This window comes from Coturnix japonica, unplaced genomic scaffold, assembly GCF_054131305.1.
Source record: "Coturnix japonica strain WE unplaced genomic scaffold, WE-NBRP24 Scf060, whole genome shotgun sequence".
Classification (NCBI taxonomy): domain Eukaryota; kingdom Metazoa; phylum Chordata; class Aves; order Galliformes; family Phasianidae; genus Coturnix; species Coturnix japonica.
Genome location: NW_028188963.1, coordinates 221,764 through 243,618, shown reverse-complemented (window position 1 = coordinate 243,618; position 21,855 = coordinate 221,764). Strand labels below are relative to the sequence as shown.

At 53.2% G+C, this 21,855-nt stretch overlaps 2 protein-coding genes across 2 annotated transcripts in view; both read left to right on the top strand.

Moving 5' to 3' along the window:
• The first annotated feature begins 6,265 nt into the window (after window positions 1-6,265).
• Window positions 6,266-12,063, top strand: LOC146751929 (TYRO protein tyrosine kinase-binding protein-like). Its single transcript, XM_085533407.1, has 4 exons — window positions 6,266-6,355; window positions 8,207-8,227; window positions 10,126-10,242; window positions 11,949-12,063. The coding sequence occupies exons 1-4, from the start codon at window positions 6,316-6,318 to the stop codon at window positions 12,041-12,043; spliced, it is 273 nt and encodes a 90-aa protein (XP_085389533.1). The 5' UTR covers window positions 6,266-6,315; the 3' UTR covers window positions 12,044-12,063.
• Window positions 12,064-14,619: 2,556 nt separating this feature from the next.
• RBM42 (RNA binding motif protein 42) overlaps window positions 14,620-21,855 on the top strand; it is a 12,084-nt gene continuing 4,848 nt past the window's right edge. Inside the window, exons 1-4 of the mRNA XM_085533446.1 lie at window positions 14,620-14,839; window positions 15,506-15,620; window positions 18,125-18,212; window positions 21,007-21,087. Coding sequence (XP_085389572.1) covers window positions 14,649-14,839; window positions 15,506-15,620; window positions 18,125-18,212; window positions 21,007-21,087 — 475 coding nt within the window. The 5' untranslated portion in view covers window positions 14,620-14,648. The remainder of the gene's footprint in view (window positions 14,840-15,505; window positions 15,621-18,124; window positions 18,213-21,006; window positions 21,088-21,855) is intronic.

Here is a 21,855-nt window from a genome sequence, read left to right as displayed (position 1 = left end):
ATTATGGGGGTGGGGGGGGTTATATGGGAGGGGTGTATGGGGGGGGGTTTATATGGGGTTATGGGTTATTATGGGGGTGGGGGGGTTTATATGGGGTGGGGGGGTCTGTATGGGGTGGGGGTCTGTATGGGGTGGGGTGGGGGGGCTTATATGGGGTGGGGGGGGTCTGTATGGGGTGGGGGTCTGTATGGGGTGGGGTGGGGGGGCTTATATGGGGTGGGGGGGGTCTGTATGGGGTGGGGGCTTATATGGGAGGGGTTGGGGGGGCTTATATGGGGTGGGGGTCTGTATGGGGTGGGGGGTTTGTATGGGGTGGGGGGTTATAAGGGGTGGGGGGGTTTATATGGGGTGGGGAGGGGTCTGTATGGGGTGGGGTGGGGGGGCTTATATGGGGGGGAGTCTTTATGGGGTGGGATGGGGGGTTGTTTAATATGGGGTGGGGAGGGTTATATAGGGGGGCTGTGTGCTATGGGGTGTGACTGGAGGAGCTGTTTGATATGGGGTGGGGGGCTGGGGGGGGCAAGGAAAAAGGGGGGGGATGGGGGGGATAAAGAGAGGGGGGGGGGGATAAAGAAACAAGAAGGTCAGAATCACAACGCCGCCATATTGGGGGGGGGGCTCCGCCATCCCATAATAACCTTATGGGACTAAACGGAGACCCCCCCCCATATAGACCAACATTATACCCATAGACCCCCATTATAACCCCATAGACCCCCATTATAACCCCATAGACCCCCATTATAACCCCATAGACCCCATTATAACCCCATAGACCCCCATTATAGCCCCATAGACCCCATTATAACCCCATAGACCCCATTACAACCCCATAGACCCCATTATAACCCCATAGACCCCCATTATAACCCCCATAGACCCCATTATAACCCCATAGACCCCCATTATAACCCCATAGACCCCATTATAACCCCATAGACCCCATTATAACCCCATAGACCCCATTATAACCCCATAGACCCCCATTATAACCCCATAGACCTCATTATAACCCCACAGACCCCATTATAACCCCATAGACCCCATTTTAACCCCATAGACCCCCATTATACCCCCATAGACCCCCATTATAACCCCATAGACCCCCATTATAACCCCATAGACCCCATTATATCCCATAGACCCCCATTATAACCCCATAGACCCCCATTGTAACCCCATAGACCCCCATTATAACCCCATAGACCCCATTATAACCCCATAGACCCCATTATAACCCCATAGACCCCATTATAACCCCATAGACCCCCATTATAACCCCATAGACTCACATTATACCCCTATAGACCCCATTATAACCCCATAGACCCCCATTATAACCCCATAGACCCCCATTATAACCCCATAGACCCCCATTACAACCCCATAGACCCCCATTATAACCCCCATAGACCCCCATTATAACCCCATAGACCCCCAGTATAACCCCATAGACCCCCATTATAACCCCATAGACCCCATTATAACCCCATAGACTCACATTATACCCCTATAGACCCCATTATAACCCCATAGACCCCCATTATAACCCCATAGACCCCATTATATCCCATAGACCCCATTATATCCCATAGACCCCATTATAACCCCATAGACCCCCATTATAACCCCATAGACCCCCATTATAACCCCATAGACCCCATTATATCCCATAGACCCCGTTATAACCCCATAGACCCCATTATATCCCATAGACCCCATTATAACCCCATAGACCCCATTATAACCCCATAGACCCCCATTATAACCCCATAGACCCCATTATAACCCCATAGGCCCCCATTATAACCCCATAGACCCCATTATAACCCCCATAGACCCCATTATAACCCCATAGACCCCATTATAACCCCATAGACCCCATTATAACCCCATAGACCCCCATAGACCCCATTATAACCCCATAGACCTTATTATAACCCCATAGACCCCCATTATAACCCCATAGACCCCCATTATAACCCCATAGACCCCATTATAACCCCATAGACCCCCATTATAACCCCATAGACCCCATTATAACCCCATAGACCCCCATTATAACCCCATAGACCCCCATTATAACCCCATAGACCCCCATGGACCCCCATTATAACCCCATAGACCCCCATGGACCCCCATTATAACCCCATAGACCCCCATTATAACCCCATAGACCCCATTATAACCCCATAGACCCCCATTATAACCCCATAGACCCCCATTATAACCCCATAGACCCCCATTTTAACCCCATAGACCCCCATTATAACCCCATAGACCCCATTATAACCCCATAGACCCCATTATAACCCCATAGACCCCCATTATAACCCCATAGACCCCCATTATAACCCCACAGACCCCATTATAACCCCATAGACCCCCATTATAACCCCCATAGACCCCCATTATAACCCCATAGACCCCCATTATAACCCCCATAGACCCCCATTATAACCCCATAGACCCCATTATAACCCCATAGACCCCCATTATAACCCCGTAGACCCCATTATATCCCATAGACCCCCATTATAACCCCATAGACCCCATTATAACCCCATAGACCCCATTATAACCCCCATAGACCCCCATTATAACCCCATAGACCCCCATTATAACCCCATAGACCCCATTATACCCCCATAGACCCCATTATAACCCCATAGACCCCCATTATAACCCCATAGACCTCCATTATAACCCCATAGACCCCATTATAACCCCATAGACCCCCATTATAACCCCATAGACCCCCATTATAACCCATAGACACCATTATAACCCCATAGACCCCCATTATAACCCCATAGACCCCATTATAACCCCATAGACCCCCATTATAACCCCATAGACCCCATTATAACCCCATAGACCCCCATTATAACCCCATAGACCCCCATAGACCCCCATTATAACCCCATAGACCCCATTATAACCCCCATAGACCCCCATTATAACCCCATAGACCCCATTATAACCCCATAGACCCCCATTATAACCCCATAGACCCCCATTATAACCCCATAGACCCCCATTATAACCCCATAGACCCCCATTATACCCCCATAGACCCCATTATAACCCCATAGACCCCCATTATAACCCCATAGACCCCCATTATACCCCCATAGACCCCATTATAACCCCATAGACCCCATTATAACCCCACAGACCCCCATTATAACCCTATAGACCCCCATTATAACCCCATAGACCACCATTATAACCCCATAGCGACCCATTATAACCCCATAGACCCCATTATAACCCCATAGACCCCCATTATAACCCCATAGACCCCCATTATAACCCCATAGAGCCCCATTATAACCCCATAGACCCCCATTATAACCCCATAGACCCCCATTATAACCCCCATAGACCCCCATTATACCCCCATAGACCCCCATTATAACCCGATAGACCCCATTATAACCCCATAGACCCCCATTATAACCCCATAGACCCCATTATAACCCCATAGACCCCCATTATAACCCCATAGACCCCATTATAACCCCATAGACCCCCATAGACCCCCATTATAACCCCCATAGACCCCATTATAACCCCATAGACCCCCATTATAACCCCATAGACCCCATTATAACCCCATAGACCCCATTATAACCCCATAGACCCCCATTATAACCCCATAGACCCCATTATAACCCCATAGACCCCATTATAACCCCATAGACCCCCATAGACCCCCATTATAACTCCCATAGACCCCCATTATAACCCCATAGACCCCCATTATAACCCCATAGACCCCATTATAACCCCATAGACCCCCATTATAACCCCATAGACCCCCATTATAACCCCATAGACCCCCATAGACCCCCATTATAACCCCCATAGACCCCATTATAGCCCCATAGACCCCCATTATAGCCCCATAGACCCCCATTATAACCCCATAGACCCCATTAGAACCCCATAGACCCCCATTATAACCCCATAGACCCCATTATAACCCCATAGACCCCCATTATAACCCCATAGACCCCATTATAACCCCATAGACCCCATTATAACCCCATAGACCCCCATTATAACCCCATAGACCCCATTATAACCCCATAGACCCCATTATAACCCCATAGACCCCATTATAACCCCATAGACCCCCATTATAACCCCATAGACCCCATTATAACCCCATAGACCCCATTATAACCCCATAGACCCCCATTATAACCCCATAGACCCCATTATAACCCCATAGACCCCCATTATAACCCCATAGACCCCATTATAACCCCATAGACCCCCATTATAACCCCCATAGACCCCCATTATAACCCCATAGACCCCCATTATATCCCATAGACCCCCATTATATCCCATAGACCCCCATTATAACCCCATAGACCCCCATTATAACCCCATAGACCCCCATTATATCCCATAGACCCCCATTATAACCCCATAGACCCCCATTATAACCCCATAGACCCCATTATAACCCCATAGACCCCATTATAACCCCATAGACCCCCATTATAACCCCATAGACCCCCATTATAACCCCATAGACCCCATTATAACCCCATAGACCCCATTATAACCCCATAGACCCCATTATAACCCCACAGACCCCCATTATAACCCTATAGACCCCCATTATAACCCCATAGACCACCATTATAACCCCATAGCGACCCATTATAACCCCATAGACCCCATTATAACCCCATAGACCCCCATTATAACCCCATAGACCCCCATTATAACCCCATAGAGACCCATTATAACCCCATAGACCCCATTATAACCCATAGACCCCCATTATAACCCCATAGACCCCATTATAACCCCATAGACCCCATTATAACCCATAGACCCCCATTATAACCCCATAGACCCCATTATAACCCCATAGACCCCATTATAACCCCATAGACCCATTATAACCCCATAGACCCCATTATAACCCCATAGACCCCATTATAACCCCATAGACCCCATTATAACCCCATAGACCCCCATTATAACCCCATAGACCCCCATTATAACCCATAGACCCCCATTATAACCCCATAGACCCCCATTATAACGCCCCCCCCCCCCACTCACCCCGGAAGTGCGGCTCCACGCTCTCTCTCTGCTCCTCACTTCCGGTTTCCCCGCCTCTTCCGGTTTCGTTTTATCCGGCGGCCAATCAGAGCGCAGAGCTCGTTAAGCCACGCCTCCTCGATGCGGCGCATGCGCGTTGAGGTCCGGGGCAGCAATTAACCCTTTCGATGCCGGTTGGGAAGCGAAATAAGGGGGGGGGGCATTAATGAAGGGGGTTCTATGGGTCTCTATGGGTCCCTATGGGTCTCTATGGGTCTCTATGGGTCACTATAGGGCTCTATGGGTCTCTATGGGTCACTATGGGTCTCTATGGGTCTCTATGGGTCACTATAGGGCTCTATGGGTCTCTATGGGTCACTATAGGGCTCTATGGGTCTCTATGGGTCACTATGGGTCTCTATGGCTCTCTATGGGTCACTATAGGGCTCTATGGGTCCCTATGCGTCTCAATGGGTCTCTATGGGTCTCTATAGGGCTCTATGGGTCTCTATGGGTCTCTATGGGGTCTCTATGGGTCACTATAGGGCTCTATGGGTCTCTATGGGTCTCTGTGGGTCACTATAGGGCTCTATGGGTCTCTATGGGTCACTATGGGGCTCTATAGGGCACTATGGGGTCTCTATGGGTCTCTATGGGGTCTCTATGGGGCTCTATGGGTCCCTACGGGTCTCTGTGGGTCCCTATGGGTCCCTATGGGTCCCTATGGGGCTCTATGGGGCTCTATGGGGTCTCTATGGGTCTCTATGTGTCTCTATGGGTCACTATGGGTCTCTATGGGTCACTATGGGGCTCTATAAGGCTCTATGGGTCTCTACGGGTCTCCATGGGGCTCTATAGGGCTCTATGGGTCTCTATGGGGCAGTATCGGTCTCTATGGGTCCCGATGGGTCTCTATGGGTCTCTATAGGGCTCTATGGGTCTCTATGGGTCCCATGGGTCTCTATGGCTCCCTGTGGGTCTCTGTGGGTGTCTATGGGGCTCTATAGGGCTCTATAGGGTTCTATGTGTCTCTATGGGGCTCTATGAGTCTCTGTGGGTCCCTATGGGTCTCTATGGGTCACTATGGGGCAGTATCGGTCTCTATGGGTCTCTATGGGTCTCTGTGGGTCTCTATGGGTCCATATATAGAGGGGGCGTGGCCTATTTTAAGCCCCGCCCCCTTTTCCGTCTGGCTCTGTCCCATGACATCCCCCCCCCCCCCGCCCCATAAGTCCCTTTATCGCTATGGGGCCGCCCCACATCCTTCACCTCCTCCTCCTATTGGGTGAGTCCCCCCCCAAAGACCCCCCACCCATATCCCCATAGACCCCCATAGACCCCTATAGCCCCCAATAGACCCCATAGCCCCACCCATAGCCCCCTTATTGACCCCATATCTCCCCCCATAGCCTCCATAGACCCCATAGCCCCCCCCATATCCCCCCAATAGACCCCATATCTCCCCCCATAGACCCCAATAGACCCCATAGGCCCACAATAGACCCCAATAGACCCCATAGCTCCCCCCATAGCCCCCCATAGCCCCCCAATAGACCCCATAGCCCCCCTATAGACCCCATATCTCCCCCATAGACCCCCATAGACCCCAATAGACCCCATAGCCCCCCATAGGACCCATATCCCCCCCCGTATCCCCCCAATAGACCCCATAGCCCCCCCCATAGACCCCCATATGACCCATAGCCCCACATAGCCCCCCATAGCCCCCCATAGATCCCATATCCCCTCCCATAGCCCCCCATAGACCCCAATAGACCCCATATCCCCCCCTATATCCCCCCAATAGACCCCATAGCCCCCCATATACCCCCATAGCCCCCCACTTAGCCCCCCAATAGACCCCATATCCTCCCCCATAGCCCCCCATAGCCCTCCATATGGCCCATATCCCCCCCCATATCACCCCATAGCCCCCCATATGACCCATATATCCCCCCCATAGCCCCCCATAGACCCCAATAGACCCCATAGCCCCCCCCATAGACCCCCACAGACCCCAGTAGACCCCATAGCCCCCCATAGCCCCCCATAGGACCCATAGCCCCCCCCATATCCCCCCAATAGACCCCATAGCCCCCCCCATAGACCCCCACAGACCCCAGTAGACCCCATAGCCCCCCATAGCCCCCCATAGGACCCATATCCCCCCCCCGTATCCCCCCAATAGACCCCATAGCCCCCCCCATAGACCCCCATATGACCCATAGCCCCACATAGCCCCCCATAGACCCCCATAGATCCCATATCCCCTCCCATAGCCCCCCATAGACCCCAATAGACCCCATAGCCCCACCCATAGCCCCCCATAGAACCCACAACCCCCCCCAATAGACCCCCATTTACCCCCATTGGACCCCCAAGTGCCCCCACCAGGACCCCCAACCCCCATTCAACCCATTGAGGGGGGGTCCCTGAGCCCCTCCCCCCCATATACCCCCATTGGACCCCCATGTACCCCCCCCAATTACCCCCAACCCCCATTCAACCCATTGGGGGGTCCCTGAGCCCACCCCCCCCATTAAACCCCCCATAGACCCCCCTGACCCCCCATATAACCCCATAGGACCCCCAAGTGCCCCCTAAACCCCATTGGGGGGGTCCCTAAGGCCCCCAACCCATATACCCCCATTAGACCCCCATGTACCCCCCCCAGGACCCCCAACCCCCATTCAACCCATTGGGGGGGGTCCCTGAGCCCCTTCCCCCCATTAAACCCCCCACAGACCCCCCTCACCCCCCCATATAACCCCATAGGACCCCCAAGTGTCCCCTAATCCCCATTGGGGGGGTCCCTGAGCCCCTCCCCCTCATTAAACCCCCCATAGACCCCCCTGACCCCCCATATAACCCCATAGGACCCCCAAGTGCCCCCTAAACCCCAATGGGGGGTCTCTGAGCCCCCCCATCCCCCATACAAACCCATTAGACCCACTTAAAATGGGGGAGGGGGGGAAAAAGGGGAAGTTATGGGGTGGGTGGGGAGGAAATGTGTCATCATTAAAGGGGGGGGGGGGCATTAAAATGGGACTGAAATGGGGAAGTAGGATGGAAATGGGGGGGGGGGGGGGGGTTTAATAGGGGAGGGGGCTCTGATGGGGGCTGTGTTGTTCTACAGGGCTGAGCGCTGCGGAGAGAGGTGAGGGGGGGGCTATGGGGTTATAATGGGGGTCTATGGGGGTCTATGGGGTTATAATGGGGGTCTATGGGGTTATAATGGGGGTCTATGGGGTTATAATGGGGGTCTATGAGGGTATAATGGGGGTCTATGGGGTTATAATGGGGGTCTATGGGGTTATAATGGGGTCTATGGGGGTATAATGGGGTCTATGGGGTTATAATGGGGGTCTATGGGGTTATAATAAGGTCTATGGTGTTATAATGGGGTCTATGGGGTTATAATGGGGTCTATGGGGGTCTATGGGGTTATAATGGGGGTCTATGGGGTTATAATGGGGTCTATGGGGGTCTATGGGGTTATAATGGGGTCTATGGGGGTATAATGGGGTCTATGGGGGTATAATGGGGGGCTATGGGGTTATAATGGGGTCTATGGGGTTATAATGGGGTCTATGGGGTTGTAATGGGGGTCTATGGGTTATAATGGGGGTCTATGGGGTTATAATGGGGGTCTATGGGGTTATAATGGGGTCTATGGGGTTATAATGGGGGTCTATGGGGTTATAATGGGGTCTATGGGGTTATAATGGGGGTCTATGGGGGTCTATGGGGTTATAATGGGGTCTATGGGGTTATAATGGGGTCTATGGGGTTATAATGGGGGTCTATGGGGGTCTATGGGGTATAATGGGGGTCTATGGGGGTCTATGGGGTTATAATGGGGTCTATGGGGTATAATGGGGGTCTATGGAGGTATAATGGGGGTCTATGTGGGGTATAATGGGGGTCTATGGGGTTATAATGGGGGTCTATGAGGGTATAATGGGGGTCTATGGGGTTATAATGGGGGTCTATGGGGTTATAATGGGGGTCTACGGGGGTATAATGGGGTCTATGGGGGTATAATGGGGTCTATGGGGTTATAATGGGGTCTATGGGGTTATAATGGGGGTCTATGGGGTTATAATGGGGTTCTATGGGGTTATAATGGGGTCTATGGGGTTATAATGGGGGTCTATGAGGTTATAATGGGGGTCTATGGGGTTATAATGGGGGTCTATGGGGTTATAATGGGGTCTATGGGGTTATAATGGGGGTCTATGGGGTTATAATGGGGGTCTATGGGGGTATATTGGGGTCTATGGGGTTATAATGGGGGTCTATGAGGTTATAATGGGGTCTATGGGGTTATAATGGGGGTCTATGGTGCTATAATGGGGTCTGTGGGGGTCTATGGGGTTGTAATAGGGGTCTATGGGGGTATAATGGGGGTCTATGGAAGTCTGTGGGGTTATAATGGGGTCTATGGGGTTGTAATGGGGGTCTATGGGTTATAATGGGGTCTATGGGGTTATAATGGGGTCTATGGGGGTATAATGGGGGGCTATGGGGTTGTAATGGGGTCGATGGGGTTATAATGGGGGTCTATGGGGTTATAATGGGGTCTATGGGGGGATAATGGGGTTATAATGGGGGTCTATGGGGTTATAATGGGGGTCTATGGGGTATAATGGGGGTCTATGGGGGTCTATGGGGTTATAATGGGGTCTATGGGGTTATAATGGGGTTATAATGGGGGTCTATGGGGTTATAATGGGGTCTATGGGGTTATAATGGGGGTCTATGGGGTTATAATGGGGGTCTATGGGGGTTATAATGGGGTCTATGGGGTTATAATGGGGGTCTATGGGGTTATAATGGGGTCTATGGGGTTATAATGGGGTCTATGGGGGGGGAACCATTGGGAGGGGGAACCCCATATGAGGGTTGATGTGTTGCAGGGGGGACCCAATTACGGGCCGGACCCAATAGCGCTGGGGGACCCATTTGGTGGTTACACCCATTGGATTCCATTGTAGGGGGGGTTTAGGATCTCGCTATGGGGCTGCCCCATTGATTGTGGGTTCTGCCCCATAGATTGCTCCCCGTGCAGCCCCGGGGGCGGCCCCATGGCGCTGCTGGTGGTGCTGGACGTGGCCATGACGCTGCTGATCGCGGGGGGGGCGTATTGCCTCGCCAGGAGGGGGAGCAGGGGTAGGGGGGGTTATATGGGGAGGGGGCGGGGCTTAAACCGAGTGGGCGGGGCTTAAAGGGGAGGGGGCGGGGCTTAAACCGAGTGGGCGGGGCTTAAAGGGGAGGGGGCGGGGCTTAAACCGAGTGGGCGGGGCTTAAAGGGAGGGGGCGTGGCTTAAACTGGGTGGGCGGGGCTTAAAGGGGAGGAGGCGGAGCTTAAACGGCGTGGGCGGGGCTTGAAGGGAGGGGGCGGGGCTTAAAGAGAGTGGGGCCCAAAGTGGGAGGGGCTTAAGGGGGGCGGGGCTTGAACGGAGGGGCGGGGCTTAAAGGGGAGGGGGCGGGGCTTAAACTGTGTGGGCGGAACTTAAAGGGGGAGGGGCTTAAACCGAGCGGGCGGGGCTTAAAGGGGGAGGGGCTTAAACAGTGCGGGTGGGGCTTAAAGGGAGGGGGCGGGGCTTAAACTATGTGGGCGGGGCTTAAAGGGGAGGAGGCGGAGCTTAAAGGGAGGGGGCGGGGCTTTAAGGGGAGTAGGCGGGGCTTAAAGGGTAGCAGGCGGGGCTTAAAGAGAGGGGCGGGGCTTAAAGCGAGTGGGTGGGGCTTAAAGGGGAGGGGGCGGAGCTTAAAGAGAGCGGGGCCCAAAGTGGGAGGGGCTTAAGGGGTGGGGCTTGAACGGAGGGGCGGGGCTTAAAAGAGTGGGATGGATTAATGGGGGCGGGGCTTAAGGGGGGGAGGCGGAGCTTAAAGCGGAGGGGCGGGGCTTAAGTGGGAATGCTTTAAAGGAGGGGGCGGGGCTTAAAGTGGAGGGGCGTGGCTTAAAGGGAGGGGGCGGGGCTTAAAGCAGGGGGGCTTAATGGGAGAGGGCGGGGCTTAGAGGGAGGGGGCGTGGCTTAGTGGAGGGGGCGGGGCTTAATAGAAGGGTCTTGAAGTGAGGGGGCGGGGCTTGGGTGGGCGGGGCTTGATAAAGGGGGCGGGGCTTAAATGTGGGGCTTAAATGGAGGGGGTGTGGCTTAATGGAGGGGCGGGGCTTAAAGGGAGGGGGCGGGGCTTAATAGAAGGGGCTTGAAGGGAGGGGGAGGGGCTTGATAAAGTGGGCGGGGCTTAAAGGGAGGGGGCGGGGCTTAATAGAAGGGGCTTGAAGGGAGGGGGAGGGGCTTGGTAAAGTGGGCGGGGCTTAAAGGGAGGGGGCGGGGCTTAATAGAAGGGGCTTGAAGGGAGGGGCTTGATAAAGTGGGCGGGGCTTAAGGGGAGGGGGCGGGGCTTAGTAGAAGGGGCTTGAAGGGAGGGGGAGGGGCTTGATAAAGTGGGCGGGGCTTAAAGTTGAGGGGCTTAATGGGAGGGGGCGGGGCTTAATAAAGGGGAGGGGCGGGGCTTAATGAAAGGGGGCGGGGCTTAATGAAAGGAGGCGGGGCTTAATGGAGGAGTGGGCGGGGCTAAAGGGGCTTAAAGGGGGCGGGGCTTAATGGGAGGGGCGGGGCTTAAAGGGATGGGAGGGTTTAAGGGGGCGGGGCTTAAGGGAAGGAGGGGCTTAATGGGGAAGGGGAGGGGCTTAAGGGGAGGGGGAGGAGTTTAAGGGAAGGGGGGGTTCAAGGGCAGCAGCAATATGTAAATGAGGTGGGGATATGGTAATGAGGTGGGGATATGGTAATGAGCTGGGGATATGGTAATGAGGTGGGGATATGCAAATGAGCTGGGGATATGGTAATGAGGAGGTGGTCGTTCCTTTCCAGCCCCTTCGGTTAAGCCCCGCCCCCCGGAGCCGGAACCGACCTATCAGGAGCTGCGAGGAGCCCGGGGGGACATTTACAGCAGCCTGACCCAATAAAGGCCGATTTCAACCCAAAATTGATCCATTTTTGCCTCATTTCCCCCTTTTTCTGCTCCATTTCCACTTATTTCCACCCCAATTCCGCCTTTTTCTGCCCCATTTCCCCCTTTTTCTGCCCCATTTCCCCCTATTTTTGCCTAATTTCCCCCTTTTTTCCTTCATTTTCCTCTATTTTTGCCCTATTTCCACATTTTTGCCTTATTTCCCCCTATTTTTACCCATTTCCCTCTATTTTTGCCCTATTTCCCCCTTTTTCTGCCCCATTTCCCCTTTTTTTCCCTCATTTCCCCCTTTTTCTGCCCCATTTCCTCCTCTTTCCACCCCATTTCCCCCTTTTTTCCCTCATTTCCCCCTTTTTGCCCCATTTCCCCCCTTTTCTGCCCCATTTCCCCCCTTTTTTGCCCCATTTTCCCCCTTTTTTGCCCCATTTTCGCCCTTTTCTGCCCCATTTCCCCTATTTCTTCCTCATTTTCTCCATTTTCTGCCCCATTTCCCCCATTTCTGCCCCATGTCCCCCTATTTTTGCCCCATTTCCCCCTTTTTCTGCCTAATTTCCCCCTTTTCTGCCCCATTTCCCCCTTTTTTTCCCTCATTTCCCCCTATTTTTGTCCCATTTCCCCCTTTTTCTGCCCCATTTCCCCCTCTTTCCACCACATTTCCCCCTTTTATTCCCCATTTCCCCCTATTTTTGCCCCAATTCCCCCCTTTTTCCCTCATTTCCCCCTATTTTTGCCCAATTTCCCCCATTTTTTGCCCCATTTTCCCCTATTTTTCCCTCATTTCCCCCTTTTTCTGCCCCATTTCCTCCTATTTCCACCCCATTTCCCCCTTATTTCCCTCATTTCCCCAATTTCTGCCTTATTTCCCCTTTTTCTGCCCCATTTCCTCCTATTTCACCCCATTTTCCCCTATTTTCACCTCATTTCCCCCTTTCCTGCCCCATTTTCCCCCTTTTCTGCCCCATTTCCCCCTATTTTAGCCCCATTTCCCCCTTTCCTGCCCCATTTTCCCCCTTTTCTGCCCCATTTCCCCTCTTTTTGCCCTCATTCCCCCCATTTTTTGCCCCATTTTCCCACATTTTACCCCAATTTCCCTCAATTTCCCACATTTCCCCCCATCTTCTGCCCTATTTCCCCTTATTTTCCCTCATTTCAGGGTTATTTTCCCCCCATTTCTCTACTTTTCCTCCCATTTCTGCCATATTTCCCACCATATTGGCACCATTTTGCCTAATCTCCCCTTATTTCCCCCTATTTTTGCCTCATTTCCCCCTTTTCTGCCCCATTTCCCTCTTTCTTTGCCCCATTTTCGCCCTTTTCTGCTCCATTTCCACCTATTTCCACCCCAATTCCGCCTTTTTCTGCCCCATTTCCCCCTATTTTTGCCCCATTTCCCCCTATTTTTGCCTAATTTCCCCCTTTTTTCCTTCATTTTTCTCTATTTTTGCCCTATTTCCACATTTTTGCCTTATTTCCCCCTATTTTTGCCCATTTCCCTCTATTTTTGCCCTATTTCCCCTTTTTCTGCCCCATTTCCCCTTTTTTTCCCTCATTTCCCCCTATTTTTGTCCCATTTCCCCCATTTCTTGCCCCATTTTCCCCTAATTTTCCCTCATTTCCCCCTTTTTCTGCCCCATTTCCTCCTATTTCCACCCCATTTCCCCCTTATTTCCCCCTATTTTTACCCATTTCCCCCTATTTTTACCCTATTTCCCCTTTTTCTGCCCCATTTCCCCCTTTTTTTCCCTCATTTCCCCCTATTTTTGTCCCATTTCCCCCATTTTTTGCCCCATTTCCCCCTTTTTTCCCTCATTTCCCCAATTTCTGCCTTATTTCCCCCTTTTCTGCCCCATTTCCCCAATTTTTTGCCCCATTTCCCCCTAATTTTCCCTCATTTCCCCCTTTTTCTGCCCCATTTCCTCCTATTTCCACCCCATTTCCCCCTTTTTTCCCTCATTTCCCCCTTTTCTGCCCAATTTTCCCCCTTTTCTGCCCCATTTCCCCCTATTTTTGCCCAATTTCCCCCTTTTTTCCCTCATTTCCCCTTTTCTGCCCCTTTTCCCCCTTTTTTGCCCCATTTTCCCCTTTTATGCCTCATTTCCTTCATTTTTGCCCCATTTCTGCCCTCATTTCCCCCTATTTTTGCCTCATTTCCCCCTTTTCTGCCCCATTTCCCTTTATTTTTGCCCAATTTCCCCTCTTTTTCCCTCATTTTCCCCATTTTACCCCAATTTCCCTCATTTCCCCCCAACTTCTGCCTTATTTCCTCTCATTTTCCCCATTTTAGGGTTATTTCCCCCCCATTTCTCAACTTTTCCCCCCATTTTGGCTCCATTTTGCCCAATTTCCCCATATTTTCCTCCTTTCTCCCCTATTTTCCCCCATTTCGCCCCAAATTTCCCCATATTTCCCCCCCATTTTCCCCTTTATTTCTCCATCCGGCCGCCATTTTCCCCCCCTACCGTGACGTCACCGCAGCGCCGCCCCTTTCCCCTCATTACGTCATTAACAAGCGCCGGAAGTTCCCTCACCAGAACCGGAAGCCGTCTGACCGGAACCGGAAATCAGCTCCGCGCGGTCGGAAGCGGCTGCTTTCAACCAAGATGGCGGCTCCCGCTCCCACCGCCGCTCCGGGGCCTCCAGTTGGGCCTCCACCTGCGGCACCCACCGGAACCGGAAACGGCAACGGCACCGGAAACGGAACGGGAACCGGTTTGAGCCCGGCCGGAAGTGGAACCGGGGCGGCCAAAAGCGGAGAGGAGAGAATGAAGGAGATGGAGGCGGAAATGGCGCTGTGAGGGGGCGGGGCATAAAGGGGGAGGGGGAGGGGCTTAGGGTGGCGGGCTGCGATTTGATTGGTCGGGGGTTCGGGGAGGGGGCGGGGCTTGGAAAAGTGGGCGGGGCTTGGGGCTGCGATTGGATTGGGCGGGGGGCGGGGCTTGGAGCAGTGGGCGTGGCCTGTGAGGGAGGGGTGGAGCTTGTGGAGGTGGGCTGAGATTTGATTGGGCAGGGGGTGGGGCTTGGAATAGGGGGCGTGGCTTCGGGTGGTGGGCGTGGCTCGGGGCCTCGGGCTGCGATTTGATTGGGCGGGGGGGGCGTGGCCTCCGTGTGGTGGGCGTGGCTTGGGGCGGTGGGCTGCGATTTGATTGGGCAGGGGAAGGGGCTTAGAACGGTGGGCGTGGCTTAGGGTGGTGGGCGTGGCCTGGGGTGGTGAGCTGCGATTTGATTGGCCAGGGGGCGTGGCTTAGAACAATGGGCGTGGCTTAGGGTGGTTGGCTGCAATTTGATTGGGCAGGGGGCGGGGCTTAGAGCAGGGGGCGGGGCCTGCGGGTAGGGTCGGGGCTTTGGGCAGTGGGCTGCCATTTGATTGGGCGGGGGGCGGGACTTGGGGCGGTGGGCTGCGATTTGATTGGTCGGGGTGGGTCCTGATTGACAGGTGGGGCTCTGATCCCCCCTTTAGGTTCGAGCAGGAGGTGCTGGGGGCCGCCCCCCCCCCATTGGATTCAATGGCCCTGCCCCCCCCACCGCCCCCCCCCATCATCAGACCCGTCATCGCCACCAACACCTACCAACAGGTCGGCCCCATAACCACAACATGGCCCCATAACACATAGAGACCCACAGAGACCCCATAGAGAAACATTGGGACCCATAGAGACCCATAGAGACCCATAGACACCCCATAGAGAACCATTGGGACCCATAGAGACCCCATAGAGAACCACTGGGACCCATAGAGACCCCATAGAGAACCATTGGGACCCATAGAGAACCATTGGGACCCATAGAGACCCATAGAGACCCCATAGAGAACCATTGGGACCCATAGAGACCCATAGACACCCCATAGAGAACCATTGGGACCCATAGAAACCCTATAGAGACCCATAGGGACCCATAGAGACCCCATAGAGAACCATTGGGACCCATAGAGAACCATTGGGACCCATAGAGACCCCATAGAGAGCCATTGGGACCCATAGAGAACCATTGGGACCCATAGAGACCCCATAGAGAGCCATTGGGACCCATAGAGACCCCATAGAGAAACATTGGGACCCATAGAGACCCATAGACACCCCATAGAGAACCATTCAGACCCATAGAGAACCATTGGGACCCATAGAGACCCCATAGAGAACCATAGGGACCCATAGAGACCCATAGAGAGCCATTGGGACCCATAGAGAACCATTGGGACCCATAGAAACCCTATAGAGAACCATTGGGATCCATAGAAACCCCATAGAAAACCATTGGGACCCATAGAGACCCTATAGAGAACCATTGGGACCCATAGAGACCCATAGAGACCCCATAGGGACCCATAGAGACCCTATAGAGAACCATAGAGACCCCATAGAGAACCATTGGGACCCATAGAGACCCTATAGAGAACCATTGGGACCCATAGAGACCCATAGAGAACTATTGGGACCCATAGAGACCCATAGAGAACTATAGGGACCCATAGAGACCCCATAGAGAACCATTGGGACCCATAGAGACCCTATAGAGAACCATTGGGACCCATAGAGACCCATAGAGAACCATTGGGACCCATAGAAACCCTATAGAGAACCATTGGGACCCATAGAGAACCATTGGGACCCATAGAAACCCTATAGAGAACCATTGGGACCCATAGAGACCCCTAGAGACCCCATAGAGAGCCATTGGGACCCATAGAAACCCATAGGGACCCATAGAGACCCAGAGACCCCATAGAGTCCCATAGTGACCCCATAGGGATCCATAGAGACCCAGAGACCCCATAGAGTCCCATAGTGACCCCATAGGGACCCATAGAGACCCCATGACCCCATAGAGACCCATAGGGACCCATAGAGACCCAGAGACCCCATAGAGTCCTACAGTGACCCCATAGGGACCCATAGAGACCCAGAGACCCCATAGAGTCCCATAGTGACCCCATAGGGACCCATAGAGACCCCATGACCCCATAGAGTCCCATAGTGACCCCATAGGGACCCATAGAGACCCAGAGACCCCATAGAGTCCCGTAGTGACCCCATAGGGACCCATAGAGACCCAGAGACCCCATAGAGTCCCATAGTGACCCCATAGGGACCCATAGAGACCCCATGACCCCATAGAGTCCCATAGTGACCCCATAGGGACCCATAGAGACCCAGAGACCCCATAGAGACCCATAGTGACCCCATAGGGACCCATAGAGACCCCATGACCCCATAGAGTCCCATAGTGACCCCATAGGGACCCATAGAGACCCAGAGACCCCATAGAGTCCCATAGTGACCCCATAGGGACCCATAGAGACCCCATGACCCCATAGAGTCCTATAGTGACCCCATAGGGACCCATAGAGACCCCATGACCCCATAGAGTCCCATAGTGACCCCATAGGGACCCATAGAGACCCAGAGACCCCATAGAGTCCCATAGTGACCCTATAGGGACCCATAGAGACCCCATGACCCCATAGAGTCCCATAGTGACCCTATAGGGACCCATAGAGACCCCATGACCCCATAGAGTCCCATAGTGACCCCATAGGGACCCATAGAGACCCAGAGACCCCATAGAGTCCCATAGGGACCCCATAGGGACCCATAGAGACCCAGAGACCCCATAGAGTCCCATAGTGACCCCATAGGGACCCATAGAGACCCAGAGACCCCATAGAGACCCATAGTGACCCCATAGGGACCCATAGAGACCCCATAGAGTCCTATAGTGACCTCATAGGGACCCATAGAGACCCAGAGACCCCATAGAGTCCTATAGTGACCCATAGGGACCCATAGAGACCCAGAGACCCCATAGAGTCCCATAGTGACCCCATAGGGACCCATAGAGACCCAGAGACCCCATAGAGTCCCATAGTGACCCCATAGGGACCCATAGAGACCCCATGACCCCATAGAGTCCCATAGTGACCCCATAGGGACCCATAGAGACCCAGAGACCCCATAGAGACCCATAGTGACCCCATAGGGACCCATAGAGTCCCATAGTGACCCCATAGGGACCCATAGAGACCCATAGAGACCCCATATCCCCCCCATGACCCCATATCCCCCCATTTCCCCTATAGGTCCAACAGACCCTTGAAGCTCGAGCTGCCGCCGCCGCCACCGTCGTGACCCCAATTGTCGCCCCCCCCGTCCCATTTGTGGGGCCAGGTGGGTCCCGACCCCATAGAAACCCTATAAACCCCATAGAAACCCTATAAACCCCATAGAAACCCTATAAACCCCATAGAAACCCTATAAACCCCATAGAAACCCTATAAACCCCATAGAAACCCTATAAACCCCATAGAAACCCTATAAACCCCATAGAAACCCTATAAACCCCATAGAAACCCTATAAACCCCATAGAAGCCCTATAAACCCCATAGAAACCCTATAAACCCCATAGAAACCCTATAAACCCCATAGAAACCCTATAAACCCCATAGAAACCCTATAAACCCCATAGAAACCCTATAAACCCCATATCCCACCCTATAAACCCCATATCCCCTATATCCCACCCTATATCCCCCATATCCCACCCTATATCCCCCATATCCCACCCTTTAAACCCCATATTCCCACCCTATAAACCCCATATCCCCCATATCCCACCCTATAAACCCTATAAACCCCATATCCCACCCCATATCCCTCATATCCCACCCCATATCCCCCCATATTCCCCTCTATCCCCCATATACCCCCATATCCCACCCTATATCCTCCCATATCCCTCTATATCCCCCTATATCCCCTATATCCCCCCATATCCTGCCCCATATCCCCCTATATCCCCCATATACCCCCTTATCCCACCTATATCCCCCATATCCCCCCTATATCCCCCTATATCCCCCCTATATCCCCCCATATCCTCCCTATAACCCCCATATCCCACCCTATATCCCTTCTATATTACCCTATAACCCCATATACCCCCATATCTCATCCCATATCCCCCTATATCTCCCATATCCTGCCCTATATCCCCCATATCCCCCCTATATCCTCCCTATAACCCCATATACCCCCATATCCCCCCATATTCCCCTATATCCCCCCTATATCCCCCATATCCCACCCTATAAACCCCATATCCCCCCATATTCCACCCCATATCCCCCCATATTCCCCCATATCCCCCCATATTCCCCCATATCCCCCCATATCCCCCCATATCCCCCCATATCCCCCCCTATATCACTTCTATATCCCCCTATGACCCCATATACCCCCATATCCCATCCCCATATCCCCCTATATCCCCCATATCCCCCTATATCCCCCCATATCCCCCCTATATCCCCCATATCCCCCCTATATCCCCCCATATCCCACCCTATATCCCCCATATTCCCCTATATCCCCCTATATCTCCCATATACCCCCATATCCCCACCCATATCCCTTCTATATCCCCCTATATCCCCCATATCCCCCCATATCTCCCTATATCCCCTATATCCCCCCCATATCCTGCCCCATATCCCCCTATATCCCCCATATACCCCCTTATCCCACCCTATATCCCCCATATCCCCCCTATATCCCCCCCATATCCTGCCCCATATCCCCCCATATTCCCCTATATCCCCCATATCCCCCCATATCCCACCCCATATCCCCCCTATATCCTCCATATCCCCCCATATACCCCATATCTCCTCATATCTCCCTATATCCCCCTATATCCCACCCTATAAACCCCATATCCCCCCATATCTTCCTATATCCCCCCATATCCCCCCCATATCCCCCTATATCTCCCATATCCTGCCCCCATATCCCCCCATATCCCCCTATATCCCCCCATATCCCCCTATATCCCCCCTATATCCCCCCATATCCCCCTATATCCCCCCTATATCCCCCCATATTCCCCTATATCCCCCATATACCTCCATATCCCCTCATATCTCCCCTATATCCCCCCCATATCCTGCCCCATATCCCCCCATATCCCCCCTATATCCCCCCATATCCCCCTATATCCCCCTTATATCCCCATATCCCACCCTATATCCCCCCTATATCCCCCCATATCCCCCCTATATCCCCCCATATTCCCCTATATCCCCCCTATATCCCCCATATACCCCTATATCCCCTCCTATATCCCTTCTATATCCCCCCTATATCCCCCCTATAACCCCATATACCCCATATCCCCTCATATCTCCCTATATCCCCCTATATCCTACCCTATAAACCCTATATCCCCCCATATCTCCCTATAAACCCCATATCCCGCCATATACCCCCCATATCTCCCTATATCCCCTATATCCCCCCCATATCCTGCCCCATATCCCCCCATATTCCCCCCATATCCCCCCATATCCCCCCCATATCCCCCCATATCCCCCTATATCCCCCCTATATCCCCCTTATATCCCCATATCCCACCCTATATCCCCCCATATTCCCCTATATCCCCCATATCCCCCTATATCCCACCCTATAACCCCCATATACCCCCATATCCCACCCTATATCCCCCCTATATCCTCCATATCCCCCCATATCCCCCCTATAACCCCCATATCCCCCTATATCCCCCATATACCCCCATATCCCACCCCATATCCCTCCATATTCCCCTATAACCCCCATATACCCCCATATCCCACCCTATATCCCCCATATCCCCCCCTATATCCCCCCATATCCCCCCATATCCCCCTATATCCCCTATATCCCCCTATATCCCACCCTATATCCCCTATATCCCCCCATATCCCCCCATATCCCCCTATATCCCCCTATATCCCCCATATCCCCCTATATCCCCCCATATCCCCCTATATCCCCCCATATCCCCCCTATATCCTCCCATATCCCCCCCATATCCCCCCATATCCCCCTATATCCCCCATATACCCCCATATCCTGCCCCATATCCCCCTATATCCCCCATATCCCCTATATCCCACCCTATATCCCTTCTATACCCCACAGCTGTGGCCCCACAGCGCAGCCCCATTATGAGGCCGGCCTTCGTCCCACACGTCCTACAGAGATCGGGTGAGGGGATATGGGGTCTGTGGGGTCTATGGGGTGGATATGGGGTCAGTGGGGTCTATGGGGTCTGTGGGGTGGATATGGGGTGGATATGGGGTCAGTGGGGTCTATGGGGTCTGTGGGGTGGATATGGGGTGGATATGGGGTCAGTGGGGTCTATGGGGTCTGTGGGGTCTATGGGGTGGATATGGGGGTCAATAGGGTGGATATGGGGTCAATAGGGTGGATATGGGGTCAATGGGGTGGATATGGGGTCAATGGGGTGGATATGGGGTCAGTGGGGTGGATATGGGGTGGATATGGGGTCAATGGGGTGGATATGGGGTCAGTGGGGTGGGTATGGGGTCAATAGGATGGATATGGGGTCAGTGGGGTCTATGGGGTCTATGGGGTCAATGGGGTGGATATGGGGTCAATGGGGTGGATATGGGGTCAATAGGGTGGATATGGGGTCAATGGGGTGGATATGGGGTCAATGGGGTGGATATGGGGTCAATAGGGTGGATATGGGGTCAATGGGGTGGATATGGGGTCAATAGGGTGGATATGGGGTCAATGGGGTGGATATGGGGTCAATGGGGTGGATATGGGGTCAATGGGGTGGATATGGGGTCAATGGGGGGGATATGGGGTCAATAGGGTGGATATGGGGTCAATGGGGTGGATATGGGGTCAATAGGGTGGATATGGGGTCAATGGGGTGGATATGGGGTCAATGGGGGGGATATGGGGTCAGTGGGGTGGATATAGGGTCAATAGGGTGGATATGGGGTCAATGGGGTGGAT